General features: G+C 38.0%; 1 protein-coding gene across 2 annotated transcripts in view; it reads left to right on the top strand.

Annotated features, from left to right (window-relative positions):
• Frmd5 (FERM domain containing) overlaps positions 1-22,410 on the top strand; it is a 433,883-nt gene that overhangs the window by 340,450 nt on the left and 71,023 nt on the right. For both annotated transcript variants that reach the window (XM_090368524.1, XM_090368523.1), the window contains one exon: positions 5,840-5,928. In XM_090368524.1, coding sequence (XP_090224650.1) covers positions 5,840-5,928 — 89 coding nt within the window. The remainder of the gene's footprint in view (positions 1-5,839; positions 5,929-22,410) is intronic.

Here is a 22,410-nt window from a genome sequence, read left to right as displayed (position 1 = left end):
TAAAATGGATTGAGATTTTGTGGGTGATGTTGTGAGGTGGTGGTGGTGGTGGTCCTACTCAGTCCGTGAGGGTGCAATTTGCATAGGTTTTTGAGCCATTGAGTCAGCAGCCAGTATTAGTGACGGATCATCTGTATAGGCCTGAGTACGGACCTCCCCCAAGGTCCATACTTAAGAACTCATCCAAGACACAGGTCCAGAGCAGTGGCCAAGAACTGAATAGATTTTCCTCTTCATTTGGCATTAAGGCCTTGGTAGATTTTCCTCTTCACTTAGCAATAAGGTGTCTGGACTACTACGCTTCTGTTTGTTAGGTAGTTTTTTATGCAGTTATAGAGGTTGTTAGGAAGTTATGCTTGTTGCAGTCAGCCGAGGATGCTTGGCCACCAAAGGGTATTGAACACCCCAGCAAAGTCAACAGATAACTGGGAGGTATTTCTTGTCACAGTTGTTGGCTGTGTTGATGAGATTTTCCAATGCGTTGACAGTTGATCTTCCTGGCTTGAAGCCATATTGATTTGGAGAAGGCATCTGTGCAGCACTAGTGGTTGTCTGTTCTTTGATGGAGTATGTGTTCAAACACCTTACTCAGCACCAAGAGTAGACCGTTGGGCCTATACGAGTCAGGAAGTTCTTGAGGTTTAGAAGGATTATTCCGAATTAGGCAAATGCCTGCCATCCGCCAGTCTGATGGGAACCACCTTCATTGTAGGCAGTGGTTATAGAGATTTAGAAGGAGATTTGGGGCATATTCTGCTACTTTTTTTTCACAATTTCCAGTTCTATCAGGTCAAGTCCGGGGGTTTTCCTGTTTCTTATCTTGTTGACTGCGAGATAGAGGTTGGTCAGTTATGGTAAAAGGGTCCTCCGTCCGGGTAGAGTGGTAATATACATTGAGTTGGATAAACAGTTCAGACTTTGCTTGATTTATAATGATACTGAGGTAACTTTGCATTATATAGCTCCTCGGCCAAAGAGCAGTGCTACATACATACACATGCACTGAGTGTGATAAAAGGTTCAGACTTCACTTGGTTGACGATGACACTGTGGGAACATTGCATTATATAGTTCCTTAGCCACAAGAGAAATGTGTTGCCGATACCAAAAATGTTTAGTTTTTTTTCAATGAGTTCACTAGGTACTTTATAAAATTGCTTAATGATGTCAGCAGTGTCTAATTTAAGATGGCTGTAGAGAGTTTTGGTTGTACATTGTCAGATGAGTATTAAATTAGTGATTGCTGACTTTCCACGACCAAAGCCATGTTGATTTTGATGTATGTAAGGCTTGAAAAAATTGAAGAGTTGTTTATGTACTACTGTGTCAAATAGTTTAGAAAGGCTTTTTTCGCTGGGGCATGGTCTGAAATTTTATGTAGCACACTTGTCACCTTTTTTGAATACCAGAAGTATGTTAACCTGATTGAAATGCTTTGGGTAAATGTCCAGTCTCAGATATAAGTTGCAAATATGAAGCATGATAGGATTAAGAGTGGTGACAGACTTTTTCCAAAATATGGTTGGTATGTCATCTGAGTCTTTCATGTTGTCATTTTTCATATTCTTCAATGCTGAGTTTTGGTCATCCTCATCGATCAACAGATCTCGATCAGGAAATGAAACCGAAGGCATATCAATAGTCTCAATTCTTGACAGATGTTTGGCAAATACTTCAGCGGTGTAGAATTCGTCAGACGATAGAATTCAAACCGAATTATGGAGCTATATATTATTTATTATTAAGGTATATTTAGTTCAGAATGGCCAGTTAATCCAGTATTGATCAGTTAATATTGCTTTGATACAAGTGATCTCTAAAAAAAGAAAAATCATAAGACAATTTTCCCCAGAAAAATCATAACGCAATTTCTATCTTTCACAGCACATGCTTAACATTTCCCAGTTACAAGATAGACTGAATAAGCACTTTTTGCACATGTGCAAAATACTCCTGGTTCCCAAACCACTCTAAGTCAATAAAACTTGTTTTGCACAGTTTTTGTAGAACTTTTTCCTTGTAAAATTCCAAATAGACTTCAGAAAAGCAAAATATTTGATACACTTCTCATTATATTCAATAATTCCTTTGATGGCCATTTTAATCCATACTCTCCTTCTCAAATTAACTTCTTTAATACAATAACAATTTGTCCATATCAAGGTCTTTTGGGCCTAATCTTTATATGTTTCAGAATTATTGCTCTTTAAAATATATCTGGCTAAGTTACCTGAGACATATGCCAATACATTTTCATCATAAATATCAATGCCCTCACAGTACCCAGGCAGTTATAACTCTTTCACTTTGTCAGTGAGACTTTGGCTATGACTTGACTTGATTTCAGAAACGGTAAAGATGCTATGACATGTTTCATGAAGTTTTTTATATTTATGGAATAATTTAATTATTCCTAAACTATTACTTTGATTAATATCAATACACTATTTATGTAAAAAGTTATGAATTAATTATTAATTAGCTATTCGGTATATATATATTTTTAACATTTCGGAAATCGGTACAGATTTAGCACACACAGAAACACTTATTTCTGTGCATGGTGTCACCGGATAATTATAATTATAGTTAAAAGAAAGCTAATAAAACAAAATTATTACGTTCAACGAATGCCAAAACTCGAAAGACAGTAATAACCACGTTATTAATTAGCTATGCAGTTGCTAATTAGCTATTCGGTATTTTTTTTTTCCCCCCCAACATTTCGTTAAACATTTCCTGGTTCTATCAATTATGATAAATTACCTTAAATGTTCTTTCGGAAATTGATACAATCGCACTCCATATTTATTGCACACAGAAGCACTTATTTCTATGCATGATGACAAAAGATAATTATAATAATAGAAAAAATTACACAAATAATTAAAATAATAGTAAAAAAAAAAGCTACATAAAACAATTTATACATTCAACGAACACAAGAACTCGAAAGACGGTAGCAACCATATGTAGCAACTTTATTGGCATTGGGCATGCTCATTACTCTATGGATTTTGATGGCCAAAGATCACCATGTTAGTTTGGTATTCTCAAACTCAGGGCGCTGGGAGTAATTGAGCAAGTGTCCACTCTGTATCTTATTTCTCTGTGGCAGCATCGAACTAAGCGACGGTTGAATAGTGAGTGATCTTATAACTGCGTAAGTAGGTTACATACCAGAAAGCTGAGTTCTACTGATCTTTTGCCGTCCAATCACAGTTCCAACTGGACTGGACTGAGCCCATCTTAGACTTTCTTCTGTAGTGAAGTTGATCTGGGTCTAAATGCATTTAGTGGGGCAACATGGCCGCCGCCTAAACTGGAAATATGGTATTCATGATGGGAAGTGATTGGCAGGAACAAGACTTGCTCCTTGTGTCATCAGGGAGTGAGTGTCTGTGATTGGCAGGACCATGTGACTCGGGGGTGGGAGGTGACATTATGAAGCGATGTTGAAGGAGATGCACTGAAACCAGCAGCTGCAAAGAGCAGGGCAACATGGCCGCCTCTTTGCATCTATGATTGGCAGGACCATGTGACTCGAGGTGGGAGGTGACATTAGGAGCTACACAGAAACCGGAAGCTGTAGTGAGTGGGCAACATTATTATATTTAGTCTTTGATTGTCAAGGCCACATGACTCAGAGTGGGAGATGGCTGATTTCATTGGCAATTAGCATTAGCATTAGTAGAGGCATTTGATGCAAGAAAGCAAGCTTATGCAGCATCAGCCAAAAAAAAAAAAAAAAAAAACCACTCCCACTTCATCCCTCTGTTCGTTCAAAATACCTGTCCAGCTGAGCCTTAAACTTATTTAGGCTATCAACTTCCACGACAAGGGATGGAAGTCTGTTCCACCAACCAACCACTCGCTGGCTAAAGGCAAATTTCTGCACGTCTATCCTACATCTGTCTTTCCTCAATTTGAATTTATGCCCTCTCATGTGATTATTCTGAGCGAGAGGAAGAATCCCATCAGCATTGAGCATGCTCAAACCATTCAATGCTTTATACACCTATATCAGATCACCTCGCTGGTGCCTAGTCTCCAGACACTGTAATTTGCAAATCTTAAGCCTTTCTTCGTAAGGGCACCCCTTTGTTCCATTCACTAATCTTGTTGCCCTTCTCTGTACTCGTTCCAGCAGCTCTACATCCTTCTTGAAATGAGGCCTCCAGGCCTGTATACAGTACTCTAGGTGTGGCCTGACCATTGCCTTATACAAGGGAATAATCACCTCCTTATCCCTGCTAGAAAAATTCCTATATATCATTGACAATACACCATGAGCTACTCTTGCAGCCCGTCTGCACTGCTCAGAGAACTTCATATCTGCCTGCACAACCATCCCCAGGTCCCTTTCATTCTCTACCACTGTCAGTGTAATACCACAGAGTTGATACGTTGCTCTGGGGTTGCTGTTTCCCATGTGTAGTACTTTACATTTGTCAATGTTAAACTTCATTTGCCACCTCTCAGCCCATCTGCTCAACCTTTCCAGATCCTGTTGCAGCAGCATAGTGTCAGTAGTGTCCTTGACAACCCTGCCTACCTTTGTATCGTCTGCAAACTTCGACATTAAGCTTGATATACCATCATCAATATCATTTATGAATACAGAAAACAATAATGGACCCAACACTGAGCCCTGAGGGACTCCACTAATAACATTAGTCCACGACGAGCAGTGTCCATTGATTATCACTCTCTGTCTTCTCCCCCTCAGCCACCCCTTTACCCACAGCAGCAATTTGCCTCCAATGTTACACTGCTCCAATTTGTGCAGCAGTCTTCCATGTGCAACAGTATCAAAAGCCTTTCTAAGATCCAAGTATATAATATCAAAGTTATTCCCTGCATCCAGTTCCTTTGTGACTGCATCATAGTATCCAATCAAATTGGTCAGGCAAGACTTCCCCTTAACAAAACCATGCTGTGTCCGAGCTATAACTGAAGTCTTGTCTAAATGATCCTGCAGTGCTTCTTTAACTAGTGCCTCCATTAATTTTCCTGGAACAGAAGTTAAACTCACAGGTCTATAATTGCTTGTGTCAGCTTTTGATCCTCCTTTGTGAATTGGGGTCAATTACTATGCTATTACTGATTTTGTATTTCTTAAGAATTTACATCTTACATTTACAGATCAGATTTTTATTATCAAAATTTGTAAATGTAAGACATACGTAAAATTACAAGATAAAATGTACGAATTGTTTAAAAATCCTTCTCTTTGACTTTGAGCTTGACTTACCTAAAAAAAATTTAGTGAAAATTCTTTCACGTTATTAAATATAAACAGTTCTTATTCTTTTATCATAATATCTATGTTCGCTTTCCAAAAATGAAGAAACTGGATGAATCAGTAATCTAATTAATATTTTTAATTAGATTATTTTGGTTTTGGCGGCCTTGTTGCCGCCAAAACCAGTGCATTTTTATCGCATTTTTACCGTTCATTTTTATCGCTCAGTGCATTTTTACCATTGATCTGATCATATGTGTGCATAACATTTTAGAGTTCAAAAGAGGTTAACAATGTTTGCTTGTGTGGTGTTTAATCAGTAATTTATTGCATGTAAATATAATCTCTTTTACAGCCTTGGGTTTCCATGGTAGAGCTGCAACTCACAAACTCTTCATATAGTAACAAATACCAGGCATAACTGGAAGTAGTACATTGTCCATTGTGTATTAATCTTTGCTTCTAGTGGTATAAATAAGAAATTCATCTTTACATTTAAAAAATAATGCTATTTTAATGACTATAATTATTAAAATTTAGATATTAAAAAAATTTTTTAACAAATATGTGAATTTTTTTTTCTTTTTTAAATAGAAAAAACATCTAGTGGGATTTAAGTGCCCAACTCATGCAGCCTGCCATCATATGTGGAGATGTGCAGTTGAACAGAGATACTTTTTCACGTATGTTTTTAATAATTTATCTTCATTATTAAATGATTTTTGTCAACTTAAACTGAAATTTGTTTTCATATTTCGCCTGGAGCATCATTTGTTGACATTATACTTTTGATGTAAATTAAAGCCATGAACGACAACTAAAACACAAGGTGAATCATATGTGAGCTTACCGAGAAATAATTTATACAATTTAAATTATAAAATCAATTTCATGTATCCATATTACTCTATTAATATTACTTTGTTATCATTGGTAGAGGCATATAATGCAAGAAAGCAAGCTTATACAGCATCAGCAAAAAAAAAAAAACATTCCCATTTCACCCATCTATTTGTTTCAAAAGTTTGCCCAGTTCTTTGAATTTATTTGAGCTTTCAACTTCCACAACAACAGATGGAAGTTTGTTCCATTAATCCACCACCCGCTGGCTAAATGCAAATTTCCCCACATCTAGTCTACAACTGTACAACCTCAATTTCAATTGAGCAAGTTTAAAAAGTTTGTCTTCATGTCGTCTGCCAAGCTTTCAACAAGAGAATCTGTTATTTCTAAAAATGTGTCCTTAATGAATTGACCATCAGAAAATGGTTTGCATTTTTTTGCAAGAAGATTCACTTTAAATGATGTTACAGTTACTGCTTTAGATTGTAAATTAAGTGCCATGAAGAAATTTTGTTGTGCAAATAAACTGGATTTAAGTTCTTTTAATTTATTTTTTCTAAGGTCACTATTAGGTGGAAAATCTGGTTGGTATTTACTATGGAGTGCATTGAAATGCCTTTCTAAATTTCCTTTTTTTGGTATAGCCATGGAAGCATTTCAAATCAAACAATATTTTTCTTTTATCATTACAAAAAAGTATTCTAGTTCCCACTCTTGATGAAAATTATATGTTTTACTCTTTCTCTTAGTATTCATTTTAAATCAAAGGTATTAAATTAACATATAAGTACTGCCCAGTTATTAGTATTAATTAAGCTAAATAAGAATTCAACACATACACTATGCTCTCCACAACGTAACTGCAACAATTTTCACTAGACAAGCCTAGCAGCTGCACAGAGACAAGAGTAGTCAAGTGGTGCAACGGATTTGTAATAAGCTTATGCAGTGGGGCACATGATGATAATAATAACATTTAGATTTTGACTAATCTATTTTTTATATATATTTAAAATTCGTCATGACTGACTGAAATTAAATCTGCGATCGACCTTTACAATGGGATAATCACCTCCTTATCCCTGTTATCAAAGTTCCTGTATATCATTGACAAGATCCCATGAGCTGCTATGGCAGCCTGTCTACACTGCTCAGAAAACTTCATAACTTACTGCAGAATTACTCCCAGGTCTTTTTCATTCTCCACTACCACGAATGTAGTGCCATAGTTCGTATGTTACTCTGGGGGTCACTGCAACCCACATGCAGTACTTTGCATTTGTCAATGTTAAACTTCAGTTGCTACTTCTCGGCTCATCTGCCAAATTTTTCTAGATCCTGTTGCAGTAGCGTCTCATTACTGTCATTAACGACCCTGCCAACTTGCTATTCCATCCCTCAGAGGCAGTCTCTCCTGTGAACAAGCACAGACCATGCTGAGAAAAATCTACCCAATGAGTCTTGCACGATCTCTCCAGGGCCAAATTGATTGACAAGGCTGTCATCATATACTCCTCTTGTCTTGTCTTTCAAATTTAACCTTAACTTGTGACTTAACAAGTACAGGTTAATGTTTTTCAACATTAAACTGTACTTGTTAAGTAATAACACAGATCTCCTCCACTTAATGTCATTAGTGTCAATGTGTACAACAATATCACCTTTTGTGCCCTTAAAAGATGACATCTGCTCTACAATCTCATCAACTTTTTCCCCTTGCAGATATGCCCCAGTCCTATTCCACTTATCCTTTTTACATAATATATTACCTGTCTCCATGACAATAGTCACCAACAATAACTAGTTCCTGTGGGACCAGCCGTGGAGATTGCAGCTGTGTTGCCTGATGCACAGGAGTGAGCTCTAGCGTTGAGTTGGGCAGCTGAGTGCTTAATGGGTATATGCTGACAACATTTATAGACAAATGAGGTGGGCTAACAGATACTGAATTTATTATCATTAGGGACTTTAATTTTCTATTGATAGACTGAAACTTGTGGGTACATCACTCACACTGCAGCAGTTATTTCTTGATCAATAAGATAACTGCTTCCTGTATGAACATAAGATATATCAAACAGGAGAACCATGTTCTTGTCCTCATTATTGCGAAAGATTCAATAAGAATGGAATCCTAAAGCAACTAAGCTCTTTTCAGACTTTTTTTTTTTTGTCTGCAACCATCTTACAAAAATTTTTAGTTCAGAAATTAATTTTTTGCAAAACTCTTACAACTTTTAAAATAGTAACAATTAACAATAAATTTAAAAAAAAAACATCACTGCATATATAAAAATAAATAAATTGGTTAACTACTGAGTGCCGGGCACTCAGGATGATGGGTCTATAGTCACGAATGGTCGGTCGTTAGTGTAGTATCTCAAATAGAGAGTTTCGTGGTAACTGAGAAAAGTTTGTAGTACACTGGCTTGGCCTAAAACTGAGGAACTAACAAAAACATTGTCTATTTGAGGCTTTCCAGTTGTTGTGAATGACAAGGGTGGAAGAAGCAATTCTGACTTCTTCCTGGAGAAGCGACTGGCAGGTGAGGGCCGTGCAAGATTCTGCATAGGCGCCTTACCACCACAACCTCAACACTGACTCTCTGAGTACCTCCTTGCTGGGACAACTCCAGCTTTGAAAATTGTTAAAAAATATTCCTCGTCACAAAATTTATAAATGACCTTTATAGAATTATTAACTATCTATTTAGCAAACTTTTTCTTACCAAAAGGAGAGTTACTTAGTAAAAAGAAGCACGCTATCGAAGTGCAATAAAAAATTGGTTTTTAAATTTCAACACAAAAAGTAAATGTGATAGATTTCAATTGGAATAGTTTTCCCTTGATAAGCATCGAATAACACATAACTAATGTGATTTTTAAATTTTTAGCTCCATTAGCGACGGAAATAGGAGGGAGGGGCCATGCAATTTACTCAAATTTTCCTGTCTAGCGCCATCATTTTTAATTTTAAAAATATTTTAAAATTATATTTTAAACCCTACCCATTGAGCTCTTTCCAACGGTGTACAATAAGCTATAGGTTGTCAACAACAATTTTGCTCCCCCCCCATTTCTCAGACAAATTTTTGTCAGCAATGATCGGTATGCTGTTATGTTGGCCCACATCATCATTATCAGCCATTTTCAATCCACTGCAGGATGAAGGCCTCTCCAGCAACTTTCCAGTTCCTTCTGTTTTGAGCACTGGCCATCCATTTACTACCCACAAACTTGTGAATTTCATCTATCCATCTTGACCTTTGTCTTCCAGGTTTTCTTCTAGCTCCTTTTAGTACCATTCTGTTATTTTCTTAGTCCATCTGTCATCACGTCTTCGAGCTATGTGTCCTGCCCAAGATCATTTTAGTTCTTTAGTTTTGATAAGAATGTCCTTTACTTGAGTGTGCTGCCTAATCCATGAGTTTCTCTTCTTATCTAACAGTCTGACTCCCAATATAATTCGTTCCATTCTTTGCTGTGTAGTTCTCAGCTTCTCTTCCATTCTTTTGGTGAGTGCCCAAGTTTCACTTCCATAAGTCATGATGGGGAGTATACACTGGTTCATTATTACAGCTAATAACTTGTCCCAGATAAGTATATGACTCCACCTTTTCAATTACTGCTCCTTCAATCATTATTTCCCTTTCTGTGGCATACTTGTTCATCATTACTTTTGTTTTAGCCATATTCAGCTTTAGTCCAAAATCCTTACTAACTTTGCATAACTGATTAAGATTTTCCTCTAATTCTTTGGGATCGTGGCTTATGACCACAATGTCATCTGCAAATCGTAAATGGTTTCGGTACTCTCCATTCACATTGACTCCTTTCTGCGACCAGTCTAATCTTCTGACAGCTTCCTCAAGGGCAGCAGTAAACAGCTTCGGAGATATTGTGTCTCCTTTTCGAACTCCTTTCTCGATTTTAAATTTCCTACTGTCTTTGTCTAGTCTAATAAAGGAGGTAACATTCTCATATATTTTCTTCAAAATCATAATATGTGGGGTATCTATGCCTTATCTTTGCAGTGCCCAAAACATTGCCTTATGCTGTATGGAGTTAAATGCCTTTTCATAATCTGCAAATGCCAGGCATAATGGTGTTTTATTTTCATTTGCTTTCTCCATTAGCTGTGATATTACGTGAAGGTGATCCATAGTTGAGAATCCTGTCCTAAAGCCAGCTTGCTCTTTCGGTTGATTCTCATCAAGTATTCTTTCTAATCTGTTAGTAATGACCCTTGTGAACAACTTGTAGATGTGGGATAACAAGCTAATTGGTCTATAATTTCCAATTTCTGATTTATCTCCTTTCTTATGCAGCAAAACTTTAATTGCATTATTCCACTGCTTAGGCGTCACACCTTTTCTAATGCACTTTGTGAAGAGCCTTGCCAGTTTTTGTGTTATGTCTCTTCCTCCCAATTTTAACAATTCTACAGTAACTTCATCTCCCCCCGGGGCTTTCTGATTCTTCATTTTCTTCAATGCATGTTCTACCTCATCAGGAAGAATATCGAGTATGTCGTATGTGTTGCTAATTTGCAATTCATCTTCCCCACTGCAATCCATCATTCCCTTGCTCTTTGTATAATTCTCTATAGTAGCCTTCTGCATATCTGAATTATGCCTTCTCTGCTGTTTATAAGTACACCATCGCTATTCTTCAGTTTCAGTATCATTTGTATTTCTGTATTACTGCTCATGGCTGCTGATTTAAATTCTTTGTTTTCCCTTAATGCTTGTTCTACTTTTCTTGTGTTAAATCTTCTTATGGCCTCTCTGAGTCTCTTTCTAATGGCTTTGCATAACTCAGTATAATCAATTTTCTCCTTGTCAGTGTTTATCTTGCTCTTCATTTTTCCCCGTATGTTCATCATAACAAGTGTTTTTTGACTAATTTTTTCTTCTTTGGATTTCTTTTTCTCTATAGGTTTCTTGGGCTTTATCACTTTCACAGTTGTAATATTCCTTGTCGATATCTTGGTCCTGAGCAGTCTACAGAAGCTCAAACTTGTTCTTAAGTTCCAGTACATACTGCTTTTTCTCCTCTTCTGTTATCTCAAAGACTTTTGTATTATTTACTCAAGTCAGTTTTTTCCTTTCCTACATCTATATCAAGTGTACATCTTACCATTCTGTGATCACTTCCAACATTTACCTTATTCAGGACAGTAACATCATTCACAATATATCTTCTGTTAGTGAGGATGAAGTTGATTTCATTAGTTGTTAATCCATTTGGACTTTTCCATGTCCACTTTCTGTTCACCCTTTTCTTGAAATACGTGTTCATTACTGACAATCCTTGAGATTCTGCAAATTCCACAAGTCTTTCGCCTCTCATTTCTTTCACCAATTCAAAAATTTCCTATAGTTCCCCTTTCTGCACTGTTTTGTCTTTTTCCAACCTTAGCATTGAAGTCCCCTATAATAATAGTGTAGTGAGTTTTCTGCTCATCTAGAAGACTCAATTTCGGTGTACATTTCTTCAACCTCTTCATTATCATGGCCCGATGTTGGTGCATAAATCATTATAACCTTTAGCTTGTACCTCTTAGAAATCTTGAGTATTAGTCTTGACACCCTTGTTGATGTACTTTTGAATTCCAAAATGTTGTTTTTTAAATCTTTATGGACCAGAAACTCAACTCCACCTTCACTCCTTTCACTGTTTCCATTGGTGTACAGCAGATTTCCACTTGATAAACTTACAAGTGATTCATTTCTTCTTCTTGTTTCAGCCAAACCAATGATATTCCAATTCACATTTTCTAATTCCTTTTCCAGCTCTAATATCCTGTCTTCACCGATGAGTGATCTTACGTTGTAACAGGCCAAGTTCAGTTTCCGTACATGGCAGCCTGGTCGTACCCAGAGATTCTTAGCACCCTCTGCTTCCACTCTGATCTTCTCGCTGCCGTAAGAGGGGGAGTGAAAGCCACTGGGGACTGAGGGCCATTTGTTTTGTCATGCTCTGATATGCTGGAGGATTCGGTCTTTTCCTGTTCACGCTGACCAGGCATCTTGAAGAGAACCACTCTACACGTTCATTGTCACCTAAGTGACGTAACAGGGCTTCTATTGAGAAGGTGTGCATGAGTGGATTTTAGGGAGGCAGGCCAACCGGACTTCTCCTAAATCTTCTGTAATAGAAAGATATAGGATCCATCAATGTTTTAGACTTGGTGTCTGATAACACACAGGATACCTGTTCCCCTCTAAGCCTCTGTTGGCCCACATGATGTATAAACTCATGCAAAATTTCAAGTCAATAGGTTGAGTGGTTCCAGAGATATGATGCTGTGACAGATGGGTGGACAGACAGACAGACACAACCAAATGACATTATAAGGATCCTTCGTTAGACTATGGACCCTAAAAATCAGGGTCATTAATAAACAACAAAGACTGTAAACGTTTTGCTCATTAAAAATCTCATGGAATCCAAATGAGCTATGACAGTACCAAGAAGCTCCCTACACCCACTGTATAACTATATATCCAAAAGGGATATCAACGTTTGTGAAAGGTAAGATCATGCATGACTAATCTGAACAAAATCATAAAATGTATGAACGCAGAAAAACAAATTTGGTGTCCTCTATAAGAAACTGTGGAGGATCCCACTTTGGTGGTTTGGAGGCTGTCATAATAAGGGGTCATAAATGGACATTCTTCAGAGGACTAGCATGGGACTAGCATTTATCTTCCTAAATGGCATTAATAAAGGAGTAAAGAAGATCACATTTGCAAAGTGACCATCAATTAATCCTCCTTCCAACCTGATTTGCCAATCAGGTGAGGGAGGCGGGTAAAGTTGAAAGCAATTCAGAACAAAAAAGACTTAATTTGTGATTCAGTCCAGTAGGAATTTTATTATGCAGCATAAACAGGAAGGCACATAGTATTTTATCAGTTATTTATCAGACATTCATGTAGAGAGAATGATGTCATTATAATTCTTTAAAAGACAATGGCAAGACTACATTTCAGTTTTGGACAGGCATCCTCCCACTCAGTGCTTTTAACTGGGTCCATAAAAATGATCACTAAGTGAATTAACCCCTTCCTGGAACATTTTTTTCCCTGAAAATGTGCCATAACGGACGGATTTTTTTATTTTACAGATTAAACTTTGCTTCATGTGAATACTCATTGTATAGTTTTTTGTAAATTTTTTTGTAGAAAATACATGAAGTAATTAACCCATTTGGGCTCTCAGAGTAATCTCGTGTATGCCAAAAAGTGTGCAAATTATACAGATTATTTTAATAAATTAGTACTTGAGTTAAAAGAAAGGAACAGAAAAACACAAAGAAATGCAAACTTACTTTATTCCGTGACAAACAAATTGAAATTTTTTTTTTTTTTTTTTTTTTAAATGAAAACCCCAAAGACGAGAGGTATTAGAACCTATAGTACTTAGTACCATGCTTGGGTTGGAGGTTGAGCAGAGAAAGAAAATATTTGTTGACATTAGACTTGAACTTCTGTAGACTATAATTTTCAGGAATTATGTATACGAAGGAAGATTTTTCCAGAAAACAGCAATTGAATGAATAAATGAGGAAGATGAAAAGTTGGTTCTGTGAGTTTGAATTTGAACAGTAAATGGATGTTGGCTGTTGGCAGCACGTGTTCAGACTGTTTTGAAAGAGAGAGAGAGAGAGAGAGAGAGAGAGAGAGAGAGAGAGTGGGATTATAGAAGCCAATTCAGAAGAACAGTAGAAAAGGCATGCAGCAGAAACAGTACGTCTATGAGACAGCAAGTGGAGAGACTGTTAGAGATGAGTCATTAATTAACCTAACTGCCCTCTTCTGAATGGAAACTTGAAGCTTGAGAGAGGTTTTGGAGCACCGCCCCAGATGTGAGAACAATATTCCATGGTAAGGCGGATTTGTGGTTTTTACAGAGTGAACAGATGTTTGAAAGAAAAGTAATGCCGAGAGCAGAAGAGGAAGCAATATTTGTAATGTGCTTGTGCCAAGTGAGATTAGAAGTCAGAGTAATCCCCAAAAGAGATATGTCATCTTGCTCAGAAATCAGAGTGTCACCAACGATAAGCATAGATGCAGAAGAATCCTTTTTACGAGATTTTGAAGTTTTTGAAGGATTTGTCTGAAGGATGATTCTGAGTTTTTGAAGGATTGAAATCAACTAAGTTGTTTTTGCCCCACTGGAGAATTACCTGGAGATCTGCATTTAAGGAATTGGTAGCAGATATTCAAGAAGTTAAGGCTGATTTTGCAGGGCAAGGCTTCTCAAACTGGAAAGTGGAATGCAATTTGCTATCATCGGCAAAACTATGGATAGGATTTCCAGTCAATGGAAGAAGGTCATTAATATACAAGAGGAAAAGAACACTGAACCTTGGGCGACACCAGCATTAGTGGAGAAGTTAGAAGACAGAGAGCCATCTACTATCACCCTGAGAGAGAGAGAGAGAGAGAGAGAGAGAGAGAGAGAGAGAGAGAGAGAGAGAGAAAACTGGATAACCAATTACAAAAAAAAGTTGCAAACCATAAGATGGAAGCTTGTTTAGAAGACCTTTATACCAAACATGATAAAGAGCAGTTGCTCTTTACATCTCAAAAGCCTTTGAGATGTAAAGAGCAACTGCTTGTGTTTCACCAAACTTTTCCATTGAATTTGTCCATAAATGGGTAACATAAGCCAGAATATCACCAGTGGATTGACCATACTGGCGATCAATGATCAGATGGAAGGTTTCTAGGTAGTTTAAGAGTTGGCGGTTAATTGATTTCTCCATTACTTTAGAAAGAGTTGAAGTAATTGCAATGGGACAATAATTAGATGGGAGAGATTGTCACCCTTTTTTAGGAAATAACCTGGCTGGGTATGAGCAAGTTTCCAAGCAGAAGGAAAAACACCTTTGGAATAAGAAAGTGAAAAAAGGCAGCAAAGGACATGAGTAAATTCAGGAGCTCAGGTTTTGAGAACAAGTAGAAAAATACCATCAGGACCTGGAGCTTTCTGAGCATCAAGTTTTGTCAAAATCCTTCTGACATTCTTTTGATGGAAGACCACAGGAGGCACTGAAGGAGCATGTTGGGAACGGTGGGAGGTGTTTTACCAAGATCATTAATACATGCATTGGAAGAAAAATGGGATGCTAGTAGGTCAGCTTTATCCTTGGCTGAAGTGACAACAGAACCATCCGTTTTTGACAGGGGTGGGAGCAAAGATGGGCAAAAGTTGCGGCCAATAGCTTTGGCAAGAGACCATAATGCTCGGCTTCCATTAGGGCAAGAAGCAAGTTTTCTACCCTTAGCCTGTTCAAAATCTAGTTTGGACTGATTAATAACTGCTTTACAATTGTTGAAAGCTATGGTGTAGGCAGAAAATAAAACTGAAGAATTGGAAACAAACCAATTACAATATGCAACATTCTTCTCCTGAACAGCCTTAGCATATTTATTGGAAAACATGGTTTAGATAAAGGACGAGAATTCCATTTAAAAAAGCGGCATTTCATGAAAAACAAAGGGTAATTTTACTTGGTGTGGTAGGTCTTGAAGCAAGGAGTGATGCAAAGGCCAATTTCACATGTTTCACACATGTAGCCTGTCTCCTTTCGAATATTCTTGCCATCTCTGTTCCACTTTTTGAAGCATACGCGACAAGTTATAGTTGGATAGTTCTTCTCTGTTGGTGGAATATCATTGGGGTAATGGCCTGGTGAATAGTGAGTTGGGTGGGATGTTGAGGACGGTCTTATCTTTCTAACTGGTGGAATTTGCTTGTGATATTTCTTGATAAGTTCATCAATCAGGTCCAATCTGAAATTCAAGGGTGAAAAGAGCTTTTTAGCCATCTGAAATGTGGCTTTATACAGTAGAAATAAATTACACACAGCCAGGGTCATTAGATGAAAGAAAACTTTCCTGTAGTATTTTTTAATCCATTTCTTGGGCAGGGGATAGTTTGCCAAATGCTGGTCAACTTTATTTACCCCTCCCATGGAAAATTTATAGTCACAAACTACTTTGAGTCTCTTCACTACTCCTGTTCAAGTTTCTATTTCTTCCTGAGAAGGATTATGGACCGTAGATAACAATGCTACATCTTTTTTATCTTTCCAGTGTAAGGCCAACTTTCATTCTTTGAAAAGCAGCAACCTCTTGCCTTTTTAGCTTTTCCTTCTTCAACATTTCAGGCATTTTCTTTCTGTTTAGTCTCACTGTACCATAAACATCAGTTTTCTTTGTGATGAGAATATCAGCTATTTGGAGATTGGTATAATAATTGTCAACTGTGAGGCAACATCCTTTTCCAAGCAGAGATTTTATGAGAGGCTTTAATTTTGCATTTCCAGTGTCTATGCAAAACCACTTGCATAGACATTGGAAGACCAATAAAGTCTGGATCCATTTCTGTAACTTTTCATACATATATTATGAAAGTCCAAACATAGCCACTTTCAGATTCACACAGCATATAATATGTTGTGCCAAATCTTGAGCATTTCAATGGCATGTACTGCACACAACCAACTCTTCCTTTATACAGCATCAAGCTTTTATCTATTGTTATGTCTCTTTTAGGAACATAGAGACTTCTAAATTTATATTCTAAATTTATATTTTAAGGGGTGGCTGAGGGGGAGAAGACAGAGAGTGGTAATCAATGGATACTGCTCGTCGTGGACTAATGTTATTAGTGGAGTCGCTCAGGGCTCAGTGTTGGGTCCATTATTGTTTTCTGTATTCATAAATGATATTGATGAGGGTATATCAAGCTTAATGTCGAAGTTTGCAGACGATACAAAGGTAAGCAGGGTTGTCAAGGACACTACTGACACTATGCTGCTGCAACAGGATCTGGAAAGGTTGAGCAGATGGGCTGAGAGGTGGCAAATAAAGTTTAACATTGACAAATGTAAAGTACTACACATGGGAAACAGCAACCCCAGAGCAACGTATCAACTCTGTGGTACTACACTGACAGTGGTAGAGAATGAAAGGGACCTGGGGGTGGTTGTGCAGGCAAATATGAAGTTCTCTGAGCAGTGCAGACGGGCTGCAAGAGTAGCTCATGGTGTATTGTCAATGATATATAGGAATGTTTCTAGCAGGGATAAGGAGGTGATTATTCCCTTGTATAAGGCAATGGTCAGGCCACACCTAGAGTACTGTATACAGCTCTGGAGGCCTCATTTCAAGAAGGATGTAGAGCTGCTGGAACGAGTACAGAGAAGGGCAACAAGATTAGTGAATGGAACAAAGGGGTGCCCTTACGAAGAAAGGCTTAAGTTTTGCAAATTACAGTGTCTGGAGACTAGGCACCAGCGAGGTGATCTGATAGAGGTGTATAAAGCCTTGCATGGTTTGAGCATGCTCAATGCTGATGGGATTCTTCCTCTCGCTCAGAATAATCACCTGAGAGGGCATAAATTCAAATTGAGGAAAGACAGATGTAGGATAGACGTGCGGAAATTTGCCTTTAGCCTGCAGGTGGTTGGTTGGTGGAACAGACTTCCATCCCTTGCCGTGGAAGTTGATAGCCTAAATAAGTTTAAGGCTCAGCTGGACAGATATTTTGAATGAACAGAGGGGTGAAGTGGAAGTGGTTTTTTTTTTTTTTTTTGGCTGATGCTGCATAAGCTTGCTTTCTTGCATCAAATGCCTCTACTAATGTTAATGCTAAGAAGAAATAGACATTATAAATCTTGTTTAGTTTTGGATTTGGGTACATATTTGCATCATATGACTCATATGTGACTCATTATCTGAGAAATGAAGGTATTGTTTTATCTTTTTATAATGCCCAAGAGCCATCGTAGTTCCAAACACTGGTGTCTCAAGTAATGGCATTTTTGACCAGTGTATATATTCTTCAGGTTTTTCACAATACCTTGCAGCATTTTCAGAGCAAAAAATACACTCAATTCAGCATGGATCACTGGAGTCCAACTAGAATCACATATGCCACTTTGTTCTGCAAATTTATTAGTCTCTAATAGTTCTTCATTAGAAATAAAGCAAAAAAGTCTATAGTGGAACAAGTAAATACGTGGGCTGTGTTAGGGTAACTAAGAGTAGAAACAGGTGCATGTATACTTGCATGTACACCAATGCTAGGAGTATAGTTAATAAATTTGATGAGCTTGAAGTGTTAGTCAAGACATCAAAGGCAGATATTGTTGGGATATCAGAGATATGGTGTTACACAGACATAAGCAGTGCGTAATTGAATTTGAGGAGTACAATGTGTACAGAAAGGATAGACAGGACAGAAAGGAAGGAGGGGTTATGCTGTTAGTTAAGAAACACATAAAATCTAAGGAAGTGCATCCAATTGATGTTGGTGGACAATGCAATGTTGAGTCTGTTTGGTGTGACATAAGCACTGAGAAAGGAAAAATGAGATTAGGTGTGTGTGTGTTGTAGGCCTAATGATCTGATGGTCATAATGAGCAACTGTGCAGAGAAATAGTGGGCCAGTAAATCAGTGTCTTATAATGGGGGATTTTAAATTCCCAGAGATTGACTGGAATTTGTAGATTGGTCACTTGCGCACTAGCAAGGCTTTGGTGGATTTATTGGATGATTGTTTTCTACAGTAGCATGTTTGTCAAGCAACTAGACGGAGTAATACTCTTGATCTGATTATCAGTAGTGATTCTTCATTCATGGTGTCTTGTCAAATCTGCAGATAAAGGAACCGCTATGTGGCAGTGATCACAGTGTCCTGAAGTGGGATTTACTCAGAGGCAACTGCCATCAGGGGTAAAGGGAAGGGTTTTTGCTTTCGTAACTACAGTGGTCTGAGACAGTATTTAAATTCTATACGGAGGGACCATCTGATCATGTTACCAACAGCAAATTCAAAATGGGAAGCATTCAAAAAAATAATCTTGGAAGCTGCTAGGCTTTTCAACTAAGAAATATTGTTGAAGATTTAGTCCTAAATCTCTGCCATATGTCTAATTAGTTCATTTGAGAACAAATGAACTAATTAGACATGTGGCAGAGAAGAAAAATGCATGGGATACGTATAAATTAACAGGTGACACAGAAGCCTATGTTACATATAAGCTGGTCTGTAACCAAGTCACAAAGGAGGTTAGGCACCCAAAGGCAGATTACAAGAAATCTTCAGCAAAGGATGCAAAGAAAAATAGCAAAGAGTTCTTTACTTATGTAAACTCTGGAAGGAAGGGGATGAATCAGATTGGTCCACTTGATATCGATGGTTCACCTTGATAATCCTGCTCAGATAGCTAACAAACTAAATGAATATTTTGCATATACATTCACACATGAGGAGTTAAGCAGGGAGGGAAAGCCAGAGGTGTATTAAACTCTGGCAGTAAGCTAGATAATCTTGTAATAACTGAGAGTAGAGTGGAGGAGAAATTATTAAAGATAAACATAAGAAAGGAACCTGAGGTGGATGGAATCTGTCCAGTTATATTAAAGGAAGTAAGCAAACCCTTAGCCATAATTATGAGAGCTCCTTCGACTCAGGGGAGGTACCCGTGGACTGGAGATGTGTGACCCCAATTGACAAAGGAGGATCAAAGGGCGACACGTGTAATTACAGGCCTGTTAGTTTAACTTCTGTTCCAGAGAAATTAATTGAGGCACTGTTTAAAGAAACATCATATAGACAAGAATTCAGTTATAGCCCAGACACAGCATGGGTTTGTTAAGGGGAAGTCTTGTCTGACCAATTTGATAGTCTTATCTGACCAATTTGATTAGTCACAAAGGAACTGGATGCAAAGAATAATTTTGATATCATATTTTTGGATCTTAGAAAGGCTTTTGATACTGTTGCACATGGAAGACTGCTGCAGAAATTGGAGCAGTGTGGTATTGGAGGTAAATTGCTGCTATGGATAAAGGGATAGTTGAGTGGGAGAAGGCAGAGAGTGGTAATCAATGGACACTGTTCTTCGTGGACTGATGTTATTAGTGGAGTCCCCCAGGATTTGGTGTTGAGTCCATTGTTGTTTTCTGTATTCATTAATAATATTGATGATGGTATAACAGGCTTAACATCCAAGTTTGCAGGCGATATGAAGGTTGGCAGGGTTGTTAATGGCACTAATGACAGTATGCTGCTGCAACAGGATCAAGAAAAGTTGAGCAGATGGGCTGAGAGGTGGCAACTGAAGTTTAACATTGACAAATGTAAAGTGCTGCGTATGGGAAGCAGTAACCCCAGAGTAACATGTCAACTGTGTGGTACTACCCTAACAGGGGCAGAGAGTGAAAAGGACTTGGGGGTAATTGTACAGGCAGATATGAAGTTTTCTGAACAGTGCAGACAGTGTGCAAGAGTACCTCATGGTGTCTTGTCATTGATATGCAGGGTAAGCAGGTGATTATCCCCTTGTATAAGGCGATGGTCATGCCACACCTTGAGTACTGTATACAGGTCTGGAGCCTCATTTTAAGAAGGATGTAGAGCTGCTGAAATGAGTACAGAGAAGGGCAACAAGATTAGTGAATGGAACAAAGGGTTGCTCTTACAAAAAAAATGCTTTAAGTTTTGCAAATTAGTGTCTGGAGACTAGGCACCTGTGAGGTGATCTGATTGAGGTGTATAAAGACTTGAATGGTTTGAGCATGCTAATGCTGATGGGATTCTTCCTCTTGCTCAGAATAATCGCCTGAGAGGGCATAAATTCAAATTGAGGAAAGACAGTTGTAGGATATATGTGCGGAAGTTCGCCTTTAGCCAGCGAGTGGTTGACTGCTGGAGCTAACTTCCATCTGTCATTGTAGAAGTTGATAGCTTAAACATTTGGAGCGAGTGGATGGGTGAAATGAGGTGTGTGTGTGTGTGGCTGATGCTATATTAGCTTGCTTTCTTGCATCTTGTGCCCTTGCTAATGCTAATAACTTTTAAAACTAAAATGAGATATCATGGGATAATCCATGAAGGGGTTAAGCACAATAGATAGATTTATAAATAGCAAATAATTTTAACTAATTGATGTCACCAGTATTTTTAGATAAATTTATGCCACCATTTCTGTATATAACAATATTAAATGTAGCATAAACATTTAAACCTTTAGATATAAATTATGCAAGAACACTTACCTTAAAATTCTTGGTGCATGTATACTGTATTTGCAATAACAGCTTGTAATAATATTAATTTTTAGATCATTTAGTATCATTAAATGTAGTGTAAATCTAGAGCTCCAATTCCAGTCATTTTGGAATATCCAGTTTAGTTTCCAATAACAAGTTTTTCCAGTAGCTTTTTACCTTTCCATCATTAGCACGAGCCAATTCACTTGATCTCTTTGAGACCATTTTAAAAAAATCAGAAGTTGAAACTACCTACAAATTAAAATCAACCACTCAAGCACAAAATGCCTATAGTAGTTTTTTTTTTTTTTTTTTTTGGTAGTTGTTGGCGCATCGGCTTCTGTGGCCATAATGCACCTCCCAAGGTTTTTGCAGTACTTTGATCCAAGCTCGAGGCGGGATTCGAACCCGCGACCTTTGGGTTGCCAGGCAGGCACTTTACCCACCTGGCTAGCCCGGTCGGCGCATATAGTAGTAGTAGAAGCATGTGATGCAATAAAGCAAGCATACGAGCTTATGTAGCATCAGCCAAAAAAAAAAAAAAAAAAATTCACACATCCATTCCCTCTAAATGTTTGTCCAGTTCCTCCTTGAATTTATTTATTTAAAGGCACTTTCCTTAATTTGAATTTAAGACTCCTCAGGTTTGTAATCTGAGCAATCAGAATTAAGTGTGCTTAACCCATTCAAGATAGCCAGGTGGGCAGGAGCAGCAGTGCGTAGCACACGCTTCTTGATTAGACCGGGGTTCGAGCCCCTGATCACCAAATATGGAGGATGTGGAAAGGTCAGGGAATGACCACCTCATATCCCTGGAGCAATATGGCCTTAGTTGCTAATGCTCCTGAAAAAAACCAAAATCCATTCAAGGCCTTTTACACCTCAATGAGATCACATCACAGGTGCCTAGTTTCCAGCTGCTGCAATTTGCAGAACTTAAGCCTTTCTTGTTAAGAGGACCTCTTCGTTCCCCTGAACAATCTTTTTGCCTTTCTCTTTACATGCTCACGCAACTATACATCCTTTCTAAAATGAGACCTCCAGATCTGTATGTAGTACTCAAGGCATGGTCTGACCAAAACCGTCTACAAAAAGGTAATCACCTCCTTATCCCTACTAGCAAAATGCCTGCATGTTATTGACAAGACCCTGCTCAGGCAGCCTGTCTGCACTGCTCCGAAAAATTCATATCGGACTGCACAATTACTCCAGTTCTTTTTCATTTTCTACCAACCCGAGTGTA

This window comes from Mastigoproctus giganteus, chromosome 2 (assembly GCF_048544385.1).
Source record: "Mastigoproctus giganteus isolate SK-2022 chromosome 2, ASM4854438v1, whole genome shotgun sequence".
Classification (NCBI taxonomy): Eukaryota; Metazoa; Arthropoda; class Arachnida; order Uropygi; family Thelyphonidae; genus Mastigoproctus; species Mastigoproctus giganteus.
Note: the sequence above shows the minus strand (reverse complement) of the source record. Positions and strands in the feature narration are given on the sequence as shown.